This window comes from Orycteropus afer, unplaced genomic scaffold (genome assembly GCF_000298275.1).
Source record: "Orycteropus afer afer isolate SDZICR_OR568_19922 unplaced genomic scaffold, OryAfe1.0 scaffold00321, whole genome shotgun sequence".
NCBI classification, from domain to species: Eukaryota; Metazoa; Chordata; class Mammalia; order Tubulidentata; family Orycteropodidae; genus Orycteropus; species Orycteropus afer.
The window spans coordinates 1,075,777-1,090,580 of NW_006921908.1; the positions used below are offsets into that span (position 1 = coordinate 1,075,777).

General features: G+C 37.6%; 1 protein-coding gene across 1 annotated transcript in view; it reads left to right on the forward strand.

Annotated features, from left to right (window-relative positions):
• Positions 1-10,540: 10,540 nt before the first annotated feature.
• KIF18A (kinesin family member 18A) overlaps positions 10,541-14,804 on the forward strand; it is a 125,358-nt gene continuing 121,094 nt past the window's right edge. Inside the window, exons 1-2 of the mRNA XM_007951951.2 lie at positions 10,541-10,865; positions 13,210-13,367. Coding sequence (XP_007950142.1) covers positions 10,541-10,865; positions 13,210-13,367 — 483 coding nt within the window. The remainder of the gene's footprint in view (positions 10,866-13,209; positions 13,368-14,804) is intronic.

Genomic DNA, 14,804 nt, shown 5'->3' on the forward strand with positions numbered 1-14,804 from the left:
GTTAAAAGGACAAATTAGCCATTTAGCCAGTTAACGTAAGTCCTCTGCACAAGCTGTTTTCTGCCACAGGCTTTTGGACTTGCCACATGAAATGCTCTTATTCCAGTTTGCCTTTATATGTTTGTGTCACTATATGATTAATAAATTTCTCTCACTAGACTGTCTGTAACAATAATAGCAAATACTTGTAGTGCACAACTTGTGCCAGTCATTGTTCTAAGTGCAGTATAAAATGATATGTTACTTACTTCTCACAACTCCTCTGAGGTTGATATCATTATTAGTCCCACTTTACAGGTGAGGAAACTGAGCCTTAAAGAAGTTAATTTGCTTGCCCATTATCAGACCTAGTAAGTGGTAGTGCTATCTGGCATGAATATCTAATACTTACTGAATTATTTAGTTAATTAGCAAGAGATATTTTTCTACTTTGAAACTCTAAGGTTTACTTTTTAATAATCTCATGGTGTTTCTAACTTTTATTTATGCGTATTTTGTCTGTGGTTAAATAAAGGACATCTGTTAAGGTCAGAGTCATTATTGAATATTTCTAAAGCTTTTATAAATAGGCTGGAGGTTTAGAAATGTTGGCAGGGAGTTGGGGGAGAGTTTTTCATATCTGAAGGAATGTAGAACCCTACTAGCCTTTAACAGACAGGGACCAGGAATGTTAAACATCCTCTAAACATAGGACAATTCCAAAGGAGGAAGAATTGTCCTACTCAAAGAATCCATTGAGTAAGAATAAGAAGATTAGCCAAGTCACTTTGAGAACTGGGGACAGATAAGTAAAAGAATTACCTTTATAGAGTACCATCTCTGCCCAACATTTAATATTTGTTATCTCTCTTAGCCTTCACAACAAGCCTATGAGATATTATTATCTCTTTTATATACATGAGAAACCTGAGACTAAGTGAGGTTAACTTGTCCAAGGTCATAAGCCTGAGATATAGGTGTTTTGTGGGATTTGGCTGGCAGGGAAGCTCAAGGATGAAGAAAGAACAGAGTAGTAATTCACCTGGGACCTGAAAGAAACCAAATGACCATCCCTTCCTCCCCAGCATTCTATTTTTGGGGAAAGACAGAGTCCTAAAAAGGCAGAACTGTGCCCAGCATCTGCTGCTTTTAGACTATGTTGACTTTATTTGAATTCTAAAAGTATATGATGTTTTCACTTGAACATTGCTGCTATTTCTCCTATTTAAAAATAAACAAACAAACAAAAAGTCTTTTAGGCACTCTTTCCCTACCACCATACCATTTTTCTGTTCCCTTTTACATCCATACTTTGTAAGAATTGTCTGTATTCACTGTCGCTGTCTTTTTTCCTACGCAGGCTTTTGCCTCCACCATTCCCCCAAATTGCTCTACTCAGTGGCCTCTGTGTTGCTAGACCTCTATAAGTGTAAGTATTTTACCTATTAGCAGCATTCAACACTCCTTGATATAGGGTTTTCCAAAAAGTCTTCACTTTCTAGCCTTGGCTTCTATTTCCCTTCACACTTTCGCTTAGACATCTTAGGTAGACTTAAAATGTTCAAAACTGATCCTACTGATCTTCCCCTGAAATCTACTTCACATATAGTTGTTTCCATCTCAGTTAATGACAACATCATTCTTCCAACGCTCATGCCAAATATTTGACCGTTATTCTTGAATCTTCTCATTCTCTTATGCTCTGCATCTATCTATCAGGAAAGTGTACTGTTTTTACCTTCAGACTACATACAGAATCTGACCACTTCTTACTGGCTCTGCTCCCACCATCCTTGTCTGAGCTGATATCATCATCTCTTGTCTATGTAACAATGGCCTAACTAGTTTCTCTGCTCTATAATATGTTACCTACAAAGTAGTGAAAATTACACCATCATCTCTTGTCTGTATAACAATGGCCTAACTAGTCTCTATTCTCTATAATATGTTACCTACTAAGTATTGGAAATTATCAGATTGTGTCTCTCTTAAGAACCCTCCAGTGGCTCTTTATTTTACTGAGAATAAAAGCTAAAGTTTTTTTCATAGCCTGTATCTCTTCCTCATGTCTTATTCCTCTCCCCTTTGCTCACTCCATTCTAGCTAACACCAAGTGCTCCCATAGGCCCTTTACACTAACCATTCCTTCTGTTGGAAATTGCTTCCCCCAATATCTGCATGTCTGACTTCCTCACCTCCTTCAAGTCTTTGCTGAAATGTTACCCTCCTGTTCACCATTATTGCAATTGACAACTCAGTCCTGACCCCGGCATTCTTAATATCCCTGAGTCTGTTTTATTTCTTCCCGTAGCACTGTCTGCTAATATAGTGTATAAAATCTCTGGTGATAAAAAGAATTTATACTTAACTACTAACCAAAAGGTTAGTATTGACAGGAAACTTCCAGAAATTAAAGCTGGGTTCAGAAGAGGTTATGAAATGAGGGATATCATTGCTGATGTCAGGTGGATCTTAGATAAAAGCAAAGTATACCAGAAAGATGTTTACTTGTGTTTTGCTGATAATGCACAGGCATTCAACTGTGTGGATCATAACAAATAACGAATAACGTTGAGAAAAATGGTAATTCCAGAACACTTAATCGTACTCTTGAGGAACCTGTAAATAGACCAAGAGCTTTTGTTTGAACAGAACAAGGGGATGCTACAGGGTTTAAAATCAAGAAGGATGTGCATCAGGATGTATCCTTTCACCATACTTACTCACTCTATATGCTGAGCACATAATCCAAGAAACTACATTATATGAAGAAGGACATGGCATCAGAATTGGAGGAAGACTAATCAATAACCTGTCATATGCAGATGACACAACTTTGCTTGCTGAAAGTGAAGATGACTTGAAACTCTGGCTGATGAAGATCAAAAACTACAGTTTTCAATATGGGTCACACCTCAACATAAAGAAAATGAAAATCCTCACAACTAGACCAGTAAGTGACATCACAATAAATGGAAGAAAGATAGAAGTTGTCAGGGATTTCATTTTAGTTGGATCCACAATCAACACCTATGGAAGCAGCAGTCAGGAGATCAGATTTCATATTGCACTGGGGAAATCTGCTGCAGAAGACCTCTATAAGTGTTAAGAAGCAAAGATGTCATTTTGAACTAAGATGGGCCTAACCCAAGGAATGGTGTTTTCAATCACCTCAGAAGCCTGTGAAAGCTGGAGAGTGAATAAGGAAGACCATAAAAGGGTTGATGCCTTTGAATTGTGGTGTTGGCAAAAATACTAAAAATACCATGGACTTCTGGAAGAATGAACCAATCTGTCCTGGAAAAAGTACAGCCAGAATGTTCCTTAGAAGTGAGAATGGCCAAACTTCGTCTCACCTACTTTAGTTATATTGTCAGAAGGGACCATTCCCTGAAGAAGGATATCATGCTTGGTGTTTTGGTTCTTGTTTTGGTTACTTCTAGTGTAGGTCAAACAGAAAATACTGTAAGTGGATAACTTTAACAAATCGGGATTTATTCTCTTAAAGTGTAGGAGGCTAGAAGTCTGAGTTTAAAGTGCCAGCTCTAGGGGTTGGCTGAAGGCCCTTGACCTTCTGCCTCTTTCTCCTGGCCCACTGAGGCTGGAGATTTCTCCTAACTCAAACAGTTGTTGGCTGCTGAGGCCAATAAACCCAAGGTTGACAAATAAAATGACACAGTCCCAAAATTATCAAGCAAAACGACAGGCCACTAGTTCAAGTCCAGAAACAGTCTGAAAGTCGGCAGACAACATAGTAGGCCACTGATATAAAGACTTGGCCAAATGCAGGATCCAGAGTTACCAAAAAGCTAGAGACCTTTCTCAAACTTGTTTCTTATATTCTGGAAGTAGACTACATCCCTAAGGCAGCTACTCAGCTGCTCGCGGTAGAATCCACCATGGAGTTGATTACCAGCCTCATCATGGGATATCACTACATCTAGCTACCCGGCCACTTAAAACCAGGCCCAGCCTGATTGACTTAACCTTAACTACCACACTTGGTAAGGTAGAGAGTCAGTGAAAAATGAGAAGCTCCTCAAGAAGATGGATTGACATGGTGGCTGTAATGATGGTCTCAAGTATATCAACAATTACGAGAACACTGCAGAACTGGGAAATATTTCATTCTGTTGTACACAAAGTCACTACGAGTCAGGGCTGACTCAACAGCACCTTACAGCAATAACAACAACTGACTTCCGGTAAGATGGAGGAATAGGCAGACGAGCGACACAGACCCTCTTCAACAAAGAAAAGAAAAACCAATTGACAGAGATACAGAAGGTAATCCTGGAGCCCTGAGCTTTGAAAGGAACTATACAGAAGTGGATTAGGCACCAACTAGTGGAAAAACCTGAACGAAAACAGTGAGTACAGAAACGGTCGGAGCTGCGGACTGTCACCTACTCTGACGAGACCAACAGCTGAATATTTCCAAGTGATGTGAGGAGCTGAGAATTGACCTAAAGATCAGCCCTGGTCATCAAGGGCTGCAAGGACAACTGTGCTAGTGGCCTATGGCTAGGAAAGGAAACAGCAAGGAAGGAGGGAGAAAACCTGAGCTGTTGACTTTCTGCTGTGCAGAGAGCACAGCCATTTTGAATATATAAAGTGACCAAGGGCACAGCCATTTTGAATATTTACAGGAGGTAGCCATTTTGGATATTAAAGTGATCGCATTCTCATTTGGATTCCAGGGACCTAAGAATAGGCTCTGTTTGCCAAGGTCAGCAGGGACATACAAGAGGCTGACAACAGGAAAGGAAACAGGTGATGAGTGTCTAAGTGCTGTTAACTAGTGGATAGAGGAGCGCAGCACAGTACCCTGCTTGAGTAGATAACATACAAAGAAAATAATCATGGGCAAGTCACTCCAACATACAAGCACCAATTAAATATAAACAAAAAAAATCACAATGCCTTGGAGACAACAGAGGATCACAGTCCACACAAAGAAACAAGATACAGCAGGAGAAACAAGGCAACAGGATACAGACCCAAAACACATCCCTGAGGAAGACACAGCATTGGAACTCTCTGATAAGGAATTCAAAAGAATTATCTTTAGGTATCTTCAAAGGATTGAGAGACAGACCAAGGAAATCACGGACAAAACCCTAGAATAATTTTGGAAGAAAATACAAGAACAAAATGGCAAAATAAATGAAAAATTAGAAATGATGCAAAATCTACAGATAGAAATCCAGAATATTAATACTAGATTGTCAGAAATAGATAAGACATTGAATGGGCAAAAAAGTAGAATTGATGCAATGGAAGACAGAATTAATGAGATTGAAGATAAATACCTGAATGCTTCAGAAAAAAGATCAAAACAAAATGAAGAAAGCCTAAGGCTCATGTGGGATACCATCAAAAGGAATAACCTACGTATCATTGGAATTTCAGAACAGGAAGAGAAAAATAAAACCACTGAGAAAATTGTCCAAGATTTGTTGGACGAGAACGTCCCTGATATGGTGAAAGATGAGAATATATCCATTCAGGAAATTCAATGAACCCCAAATAGGATAGACCCCAAAAGAAAATCACCAGGACATATCATCAAACTTAGCACAACCAAAGACAAAGAATCATGAGAGCGGCACGGGAAAAATTAAAAGTTAAGTTACCTACAAGAGGCAATCAATAAGACTAAGCTCAGATTTTTCGGCAGAAACCTTGTGGGTGAAAAGACAATGGGATGGTATATATAATATCCTGAAAGAGAAAAATTTCCAACCAAGTATTACGTACCCAGCAAAATTGCCCCTCAAATATGATGGTGAAATTAGGACATTTCCATATAAGCAGAAATTAAGGGAATTTGTTAAAACCAGACCAACCTTACAGGAAATGCTAAAGGGAGTCCTGTGACAGAGAACCAACAACGGCCAACAACAACTGACCATTAACACACATGATGATATAACCCAGAAACCAAGCCAGCAATGGAAGTATCCAAAGTAAGTAAGCCTAACAGATTATAAACAGGGAACCAGAGACATCAATTGACAAATGAGGATAGCTACAAACCAAAAAGAGGGAAAAGGCTGTGTCATTACAGAACTTCTAGATGGTAGGGATGTCAAGACTGTTCTAAACTTGGGAAGAAAACTATAAATCACAGGTTAACCGCAAAGAAAAATGATAAACCTTTACATCAAAATAAAAAAGAGGACCAGCATAAATACTCAGCAAATACTAAAACAGTAGCAATGAAGGAAGTGATAACATGACTCATAAAGAAAATGAGCTCAGCATAGAAAGTTATATGGAACAAAGAAATAGACCCAATGAAAAAAGCACATGACAAGGATGACAGCATCAAATTCATATTTGCTGATAATTACATATCAGGCAAGGGACTTATCTCTAAGACTAATGGAAAACTCCAGCACCTCAGCAAAAAGGAATTAACAATACAACTGAAAAATGCATTTAAATAAAATAACAACTACTAACCAAAATATTGGCATTTTGATACCTCCAATGGCTGTACAATCAAAAGTCTTGATGATCTATTCCCATAGATTACAGCCATTAAAACCTTGTGTACTGGTTCTACTCTGAAACACATAAGGCCACTGTGAGTTGGAATTGACTCAACAGGAATGGATTAGAATATATAATTTTGACCTATCAATTAGGTTTATTATTTATTTTGTCTCTTCCAGTGAGGCTATAAAGACCATAAAGGCAGAGTTTTCTTTTTTTTTTTTTTCAAACATCTGTTTCATTTGTTAATGTATTACAAGAGCCTATAACAAAGAAGATGGAAGGAATACACAGAGTCACTGTATCAAAAACAATTGGTCAATGTTCATCCATTTCAGGAGGGGACATAAGATCAAGAACCAATGGTTTTGAAAGAAGTCAAAGCTGCATTGAAGGAACTGGCAAAAAACAATCCTCCATGAATTGACAGAATACCCTCTGAGATGTTTCAACAGATGCAGCACTGGTGGCAGTCACTCACATATGCCAAGAAATTTGGAAGAGAGCTAGCTGGCCAACTGACTGGAAGAGATCTGTATTTGTACCCATTCCAAAGAAAGGTGATCCCACAGAATGTGGAAATTATCGAACAATATCATTAATAGCACACACAATTAAAATCTTACTGAAAATAATTCAAAAATGACTACAGCAGTATATTGACAGATAACTTCCAGAAATGCAAGGTGGGTTCAGGAGAGGATGTAGAATGAGGGATATCATTGCTGATGTCAGATGGATCTTGACTAAAGCAAAAAATACTAGAAAGTTGTTTATTTGTGTTTTATTGACTATCAAAAGCATTTGATTGTGTGGGTCATAACAAATTATGGATAACATTGAGAAGACTAGGAATTCCGGAACACTTAATTGTGATCATGAAGAACCTGTACGTAGGCCAGGAGGCTGTCATTTGAACAGAACAAGGGGATACTGCGTGGTTTAAAATCAGGAAGAGAGTGTGTCAGGGTTGTATCCTTTCACTGTGTTTATTCAATCTGTAGGAGCTCTGGTAGCATAGTGCCTAAGGCACTTGACTGCTAACCAGAGGCTGGCAGTTCAAACCCACCAGCTGCTCCTCAGAAGGAAGGGTGGGCAATCTACTTCTGTAGTGATACCACCTCAGAAACCCAAGGAGGGGTCGCTATGAGTCGGATAGACTCTACGCCACATAACAACAACATTCAATCTGTATGCTAAGCAAGTAGTCTGAGAAGCTTAACTATAAGAAAAAGAGCATGGCATCAGAATTGGGGGAAAGCTCATTAATGATACGCAGACAACACAACTTTTTTTGCTGAAAGTGAAGATGGTTCAAAGCACTTACTGATGAAGATTAAAGGCTACAGTCTGCGGCATGGATTATACCTCAACATAGAACAAAAATCCTCACAACTGGACCAATAAGCAGCATCATGATAAATGGAGAAAGATTGAAGTTGTCAAAGATTCCATATTACTTGGTTCCACAATCAACACCAATGGAAGCAGCAGCCAACATATCAGATGGCATACTGCGCTGGCCAATTCTGCTGCAAAAGACCTCTTTCAAGTGATGAAGAGCAAAGATGTCTCCTTGAAGACCAAAGTGTGCCTAACCCAAACCATGGTATTTTCAGTTGGCTTCATATGCACATGAGAGCTGGACAATGAATAAGGGAAACCGAAGAAGAGTTACTGCTTTTAAGTTGTGGTGTTGGCGAAGAATACTGAAAGCACCATGAACTGCCAGAGGAAATAACAAATCTGTCCTGGTAGAAGCGTAGCCAGAGTGCTGCTTGGAAGTGAGAATGGCCAGATTTCGTCTTAGCTACTTTAGCCATGTTGTCATAAGGGACCGTTCCCTGGAGAAGGATATCATGCTTGGAAAAGTGGAGGGTCAATGAAAAAGGGGTAGGCCTTCAACAAGATGAATTGACACAGTGGCTGCAACAATGGGCTCAGGTATAATAAGGATTGTGAGGCTGGCACAGGACTAGGCAGTGTTCATTCTGTTGTGCATGAGGTCACTGTGAGTTGGAGATAACTCGACAGCACCTAACAACAACAAAACAATGTCTGGCACATAGTAGAAAATCTATGAGTAAGTAAATGAATACTGAAAGCTTTGTGTTTGTTTTTGTTGTTTTTAATCTTCAGATTCTAGATTATTTTCTGCAAAATTGAGGCTCCCAAATTGATCATTGAAGAAGTGGTATACAGTAATATAGTTTACTTTTCCTTTCTTCATTTAAGACAGTTGTATAGTCAGACCATAATTTTTAAGCCTCCTATCATTTATGTTCCTTAAATTTGCATGTCATCGTAGAGTAGTGACCAGGAGCTATATCCCTTTGTCACCTTCAGACTTGGGCTAGCCAATTGATGAATACCTGGAACTATTTTAAACCCTATGGGTCTTTGAGATACAGGTAGAGACCAGCTTGGATGTATCGCTATCAATGCCAAGTAGCTTACAGCCAAGATAACTTTTACTAAAAGTAGTTCACAAAAAAAGGACTCTTCATTACATTGATGGGATTCTGAGAGATCCTTTCCTGTCCCTTCCTATGACCCAAACCAAAATAGTGCTGGAGGCTTAAAAAAATCAAAGCTGGGTTTTGGGTTGCATCTCTGTGATTATACATGATTTAACTATAATGTTTGCATTTAAGCTGAAGCTCAGGGTTTGACTTGTGTTTTAAGCAAGGAAATTTATCATGTTTTTTTGTTGGTTAGTTTTAGAGTATTATAAATGCTAACCAGATGGCTGGCGGTTCAAACCCACCAGCCACTCCTCGGAAGGAAGGTTGGGCAATCCTACTTCCGTAGTGATACTGCCTCGGAAACCCAAGGAGGGGTCGCTATGAGTCGGGGCCAACTCGACGGCACATAACAACAACAACAACAACATTTATATTTCCAGGTGTATTAAACAAGTGAATGGAACAGAACTGTCTCAGTTAATTAGTGCTGCTGTAACAGAAAGAGTTCTTCAAATAGATGGCTTCACAGAACAGAAATTTATTTTCTCATAGTTCAAGAGGGTAAAAGTCTGAATTTGAGGCTCTGGTGGAAGGCTGTTGTGGTGGTTATGTTTGTGTGTCAACTTGGCTAGGCCTGGTTGAGTGGCTGCTCAGCTGGATGTAGTATTCCCTGTGATGAGACTGGTAATCAACTCCATGGTGGTATCTACTGTGAGCAGCTGAGTAGCTGCCTTTGGGTATGTGGTCTGCTTCCTGTACATAAGCAGCAGCTTTGGGAATGGTCTCTAGCATATGGCACGCTTGGACCCTGCATGTAGCTGTGTCATTGCTCAGCAGCCTGCTATGCTCTGCCGACCTTGGGACTTAAAATGGACTTAAGTTAATGGCCTGCCATGTGGATTGGTAATATCGAGACTGTGCCTTTTTACGTGTCAACCTTGGGGCTTCTCAGCCTCAGCAGCCAGCAGCTGTCTGAGTAAAGCAATGCCTCTAGCTCCAGTGGACTGGGAATAGGAGTCAGAGCTGGACCCCAAAGTTGAGAGGCTTTTACCCAGCCCCTAGAGCCTGGCACTGTGAACTTGGACTTAAAGCTCCAAATTGTAAGAATAAACTCTTATTTGTTAAGGCCATCCCATTTGTGGTATATTCTTGTCAGATCGGCACTTGGTAACCAGAAGAGTTGTCTGTTTCATCTTCCAGTAGCTGGCAATCCTTGGCATTCCTAGTTTGTAGATAAATCTTCCCTGTATGTCTGTCTTCATATACCATTCCTCTTCCCTCCTTGTATGTGTCTCTGTGTCTAGTTTGCTTCTCTTGTAAGTGATTATGTTTGGGGCCTACATTACTTTGGTATCTCATTAATATGACAAAAGAAAACTGCTATTTCTAAACAGGTCATGTTTACAGGTACAGGATTAAAGATTTTAATACATGTTTTTGGGGTGACAATCCAATCCATAATAAGAACAACTTTTTTTTTTTATGAATGCTAGATATGCTTCAAATAGAATTAATACTAAAACTTTTATTTTCCTTTTTAATTTCAGAGACATATTCAGACATTTATATAAACAGAGGAATAAAGATAATCTACAATGTCTGGCACCGAGGAAAATCTTTGTCACCACATGAAAGTAGTTGTCCGTGTACGTCCTGAAAACAAAAAAGAAAAGGCAGCTGGATTCCATAAAGTAGTTCATGTTTTAGATCAGCATATCCTAGTTTTTGATCCCAAACAAGAAGAAGTCAGTTTTTTACAAGGAAAGAAAACTATAAATCGAGATATAACAAAGAGACAAAATAAGGATCTTAAATTTGTATTTGATGCTGTTTTTGATGAAACTTCAACTCAGTTGGAAGTTTTTGAACATACCACTAAACCGATTATTCGTAGTTTTTTGAATGGATATAATTGCACAGGTAATTGTTTCAGTCTGGGCTTAATTTTTCTATCTCATTTCAGTTTTGCTTTGGGAGAGACATATGCAAGCCCTGGTTTTTAAAATTAATTTGTGAAGAAGTACAGTTGGAATGTTCCTTAGAAGTAAGAATGGCCAGACTTTGTCTCATGTACTTTGGTCATGTTATCAGAAGGGAGGGACCAGTCCTTGGAGAAGGACATCATGCTTGGTAAAGTAGAGGGTCAGCAAAAAAGGGAAAAACCCTCAACGAGATGGATTGACAAGTTGCTAGAACAGTGGGCTCAAGCATAGCCACAGTTGTGAGCATGGCACAAGACCAGGCAGTGTTTCATTCTGTTGTATGTAGGGTCTCTGAGTTGGAATTAACTCAACAGCACATAACAACAACAGGGGGCTTATTTGCTAAAAATTCCTGCAGTAGACTTTATTATAAACATAGATTTTCTTTTTTTATTAATCTCCTTTGTGACTCACATGTTATGTGAAACTCTCATGGTCTTGATAACTCTTGTAGACATTTAATATTATATATTATTGAAATATATAATTAATAAGCAGATTCGTATAGTTTTCCACTCTCACATCTTTTCCATTTCCTAAACTAGGTAGTTCTTGGAATAGGCAAATTTCTCACAATTTTTGTTCATAAATATTCCTGCTGCTTCCTTTTAACATTATCTATCCCTATGAAAGGATCAGATATTTCTGAGTACTTAGCATTTTATAACACCATTATTCTTTATAGTACCCTGAAATAAAAATGTTAAAAGCCTGTATTAACTAAGTATCTTGCACTATTTTAGCATATCATCAGCCCACGAAGCATCTCTAGTGGTTTGGATAGACTATAATAATTTGCCTGCCAAAAAGGCCATGTTACTTGCCTAGAAAGGGAGATTCAAAATGGCAAGTTAATTCAGTGTTTACACAGCAGTTAACACCATTATTGGTATTTATTTTTGTAATGTTTACTATTTATGATATTTCCGCAACAAAACTGTAACAGATGTCAATGTCTTTCAATGACTGATTCAGTTTTATTACAGATGACTTACCTTCTTGGTCAAGCAAGAATAGAATTGGAACTGCTGTGCTTATTTTTGAGCAGATACTGTTTCCTTCTTGCATGAAATTTCATATTGTCTCTAGAGATATTTTAAGGTTTTCATGACTAAAAAAAATATCAACTTACACACAGTCTTTGCTTGTTGGTTTTTCTTTATGTTCTTATCCACCTGTCATACGACTTCTTTATGTCCTGGTTTACATAAAACAGAACAAAGTAAAACATGCATCAGTTTAATTCATTTTACTAAACAGTGGTTTTTTCTCATTTGTTAATATTTAGTATAGCAAAGAGATTAAATGTATAAAAATATTATTAACCAGTAGTAGTGTGTGGACTTAATACCTCAACTGGGTGTTTGTTATATATACTTTAGAGTGATTTTTTATATATATATACTTGAAGAAACAATGACTTATTTTGTATTGAATTGAGTATTTAGAACAAAGTAATTTTCTTAGAAGAATTTTAGAAAGAATTTTGTAAGTTATTGTATTGAGTGCCTACTCCATGCCAGGTGTTTGCTACGCATCTCTGATTTTGTAGAGCTTAACTGTTGTAGATACAGCGTGATGCTTGCCATAATAGAGGAAAGTGCACATATTGAAAGGGCTCAAATGAGGAACCGGAAGCTTCTACCTAAGACAATCAGGGAAGGCATATAAAAGTGGAAATTGTGCTGAGTATTTAGGGAAAAAAAAAATAGAAATCTTCCAATTGTATTAAGCAGAGGAACTCCCCAGGGCAAAAGCAGTAGATTAGGAAAAGAACAGCACGATGAGGGAACTTCACATAAATTAGTATGCCTAGATCCCAGCAAGAAGAGATGAGTCTGAAGAGATAGCCAGGATCCCTTTCTTACAATGCCTTATAGTATTATAATATTTGGACTTTTCTCCTATAGCACATACTCATATTTCTTTTTCATAAAATCAATTCTCTACAAGTTTCAAAAGATTGATTAGAGATGATTAAGAGTGTAAAATATGGAGACAAATGATTAAAATTTGTAAGATTAATGTGGAAGTAAGGGAGTAGTTAAGGTTTCTTGGGGTAGGAGGGAGGCAAGTGATGTTACCATGAGTAAGGATGGAGAATAACAGAGTAACTAGGTGCATCCTAAAATTCCCAGATTTTGAGGATAAGACTATAAATGTTGGCTGTTGGGTTTAAAGTTATGTTCAAGGTATCCTGGTGGAACTCTCCACTAAACTGTAGATTTGTAGATGTTATATGCCATAACAAAGAGCTTTGATCCCTTTTTATAAAATCTTAGTACTTGCTTATGGTGCTACTGGAGCTGGGAAGACCCACACAATGCTAGGATCAGCTGCTGAACCTGGTGTGATGTATCTTACAATGTTAGACCTTTACAAATCCATGGATGAGATTAAAGAAGAGAAAGTATGTAGTACTACAGTTTCTTATTTGGAGGTAAGTTGGCAATAATCGTTATTTAGATTGATGGTAGTAGTGAGAAACTTTATTTAGGAGGTGCCATTGGCCATTCCAATTGTCCTATTATACAGGAATTTTTTTATTATACAGAAAAAAAAAAATCATTAAAATTCTTGGTCTTGGGTATTTATGCACCTGCCTCATTTTGTGGTTTTATTTTTGTTTGTTTTGTTTTTTTTGCACAATTTCAGATAAAGAAAAGCTGTAATAGTAGTATAAACAACCCCCAGGTGTTCTTCACCTACATTCTGCATATATATATTAACACTTTGCTACATTTGCTTTCTCTATGTATGTGTGTGCTTATTTGACTGTTTTTCCTGAACTATTTAAGAAAAAGTTGCAAACTTGTTATAAAAAAACAAACTATTTGCTTACAGAACCAATGTATAATTATCAAAATTAACAAGGATATACTATTATTATCTGATGAAGTTAATGTAATTTTTTTCCCCTAATTATTAGTGTTTTTTATTATGAAAGAAAACCCAATATCATGAATTGCATTCAGGGGTCATGTCTCTTTAGTCTCCTTTAATCATGAATGTTTTTGAGTCTTTGTATTTTCATAACACTGTCGTTACACATCATACCAATTTGGATTTGTTAAGAATAGTGAGATTCAGATTATGCACTCAGAAGTGATGTTGAGTTGCTCTTATTGCATCTTAACAAGAGGCTTATGGTTTTCATCTTGTTACTGGCAGTGTTAACTATTTGATTGGATACATTGGTGTCTGTAAGATTTCTCCACTGTAAAGATACTCTCTTATTCTTTGTGATTACTAAGTACTTGATGGAGAGAATATAAATATACTCTTACTCCTCAAACTTTCATCCACTAGTTTTAGGAAATGTCCATTAATTCTTCCCTGATGGTGGATTATGGTGGTTTTTAAGTTCAATAATTTCTTCTACATTAATTCTTTGGCTTTCTACATTAAGGAAAAGCTTTTTCTTCCCTTTTGTTACATCATTGTGATTTTATTCTTACTTTATTCAGTAGCTTACAATTCCTTACTATATTTATTTGTATTCTCAACTTTTACCAGATTTAGCCAGTTTAAACTCCTTCAAGCTGCCTCCTGTGTCCTTTTAACATACCCTACCATTCTGTAAGGCTTTTTCTACCTTCTTAGTCAAGGAGTTCTGGTGATGTACTAGTCAAGGCATTTGGCTACTAACGAAATGTGCTTCAGACCTACCAGCCACTCCACAGAAGCGAGATGGGGCTGTCTGTTTCGATAAAACTTTATAGCCTTGGAGACCCAGTAAGAGTTGCTAATAAGTCAGAATTGCCTCAATGACAGTGAGGTTTTTTTTTCTGTTTTTGTTTTACCTTCTTAGTCATAGCTGGCATTCAGCAAATACTTACTGAATGGCAGGCCCTCTAACTTTGCATTTAGATAGTGT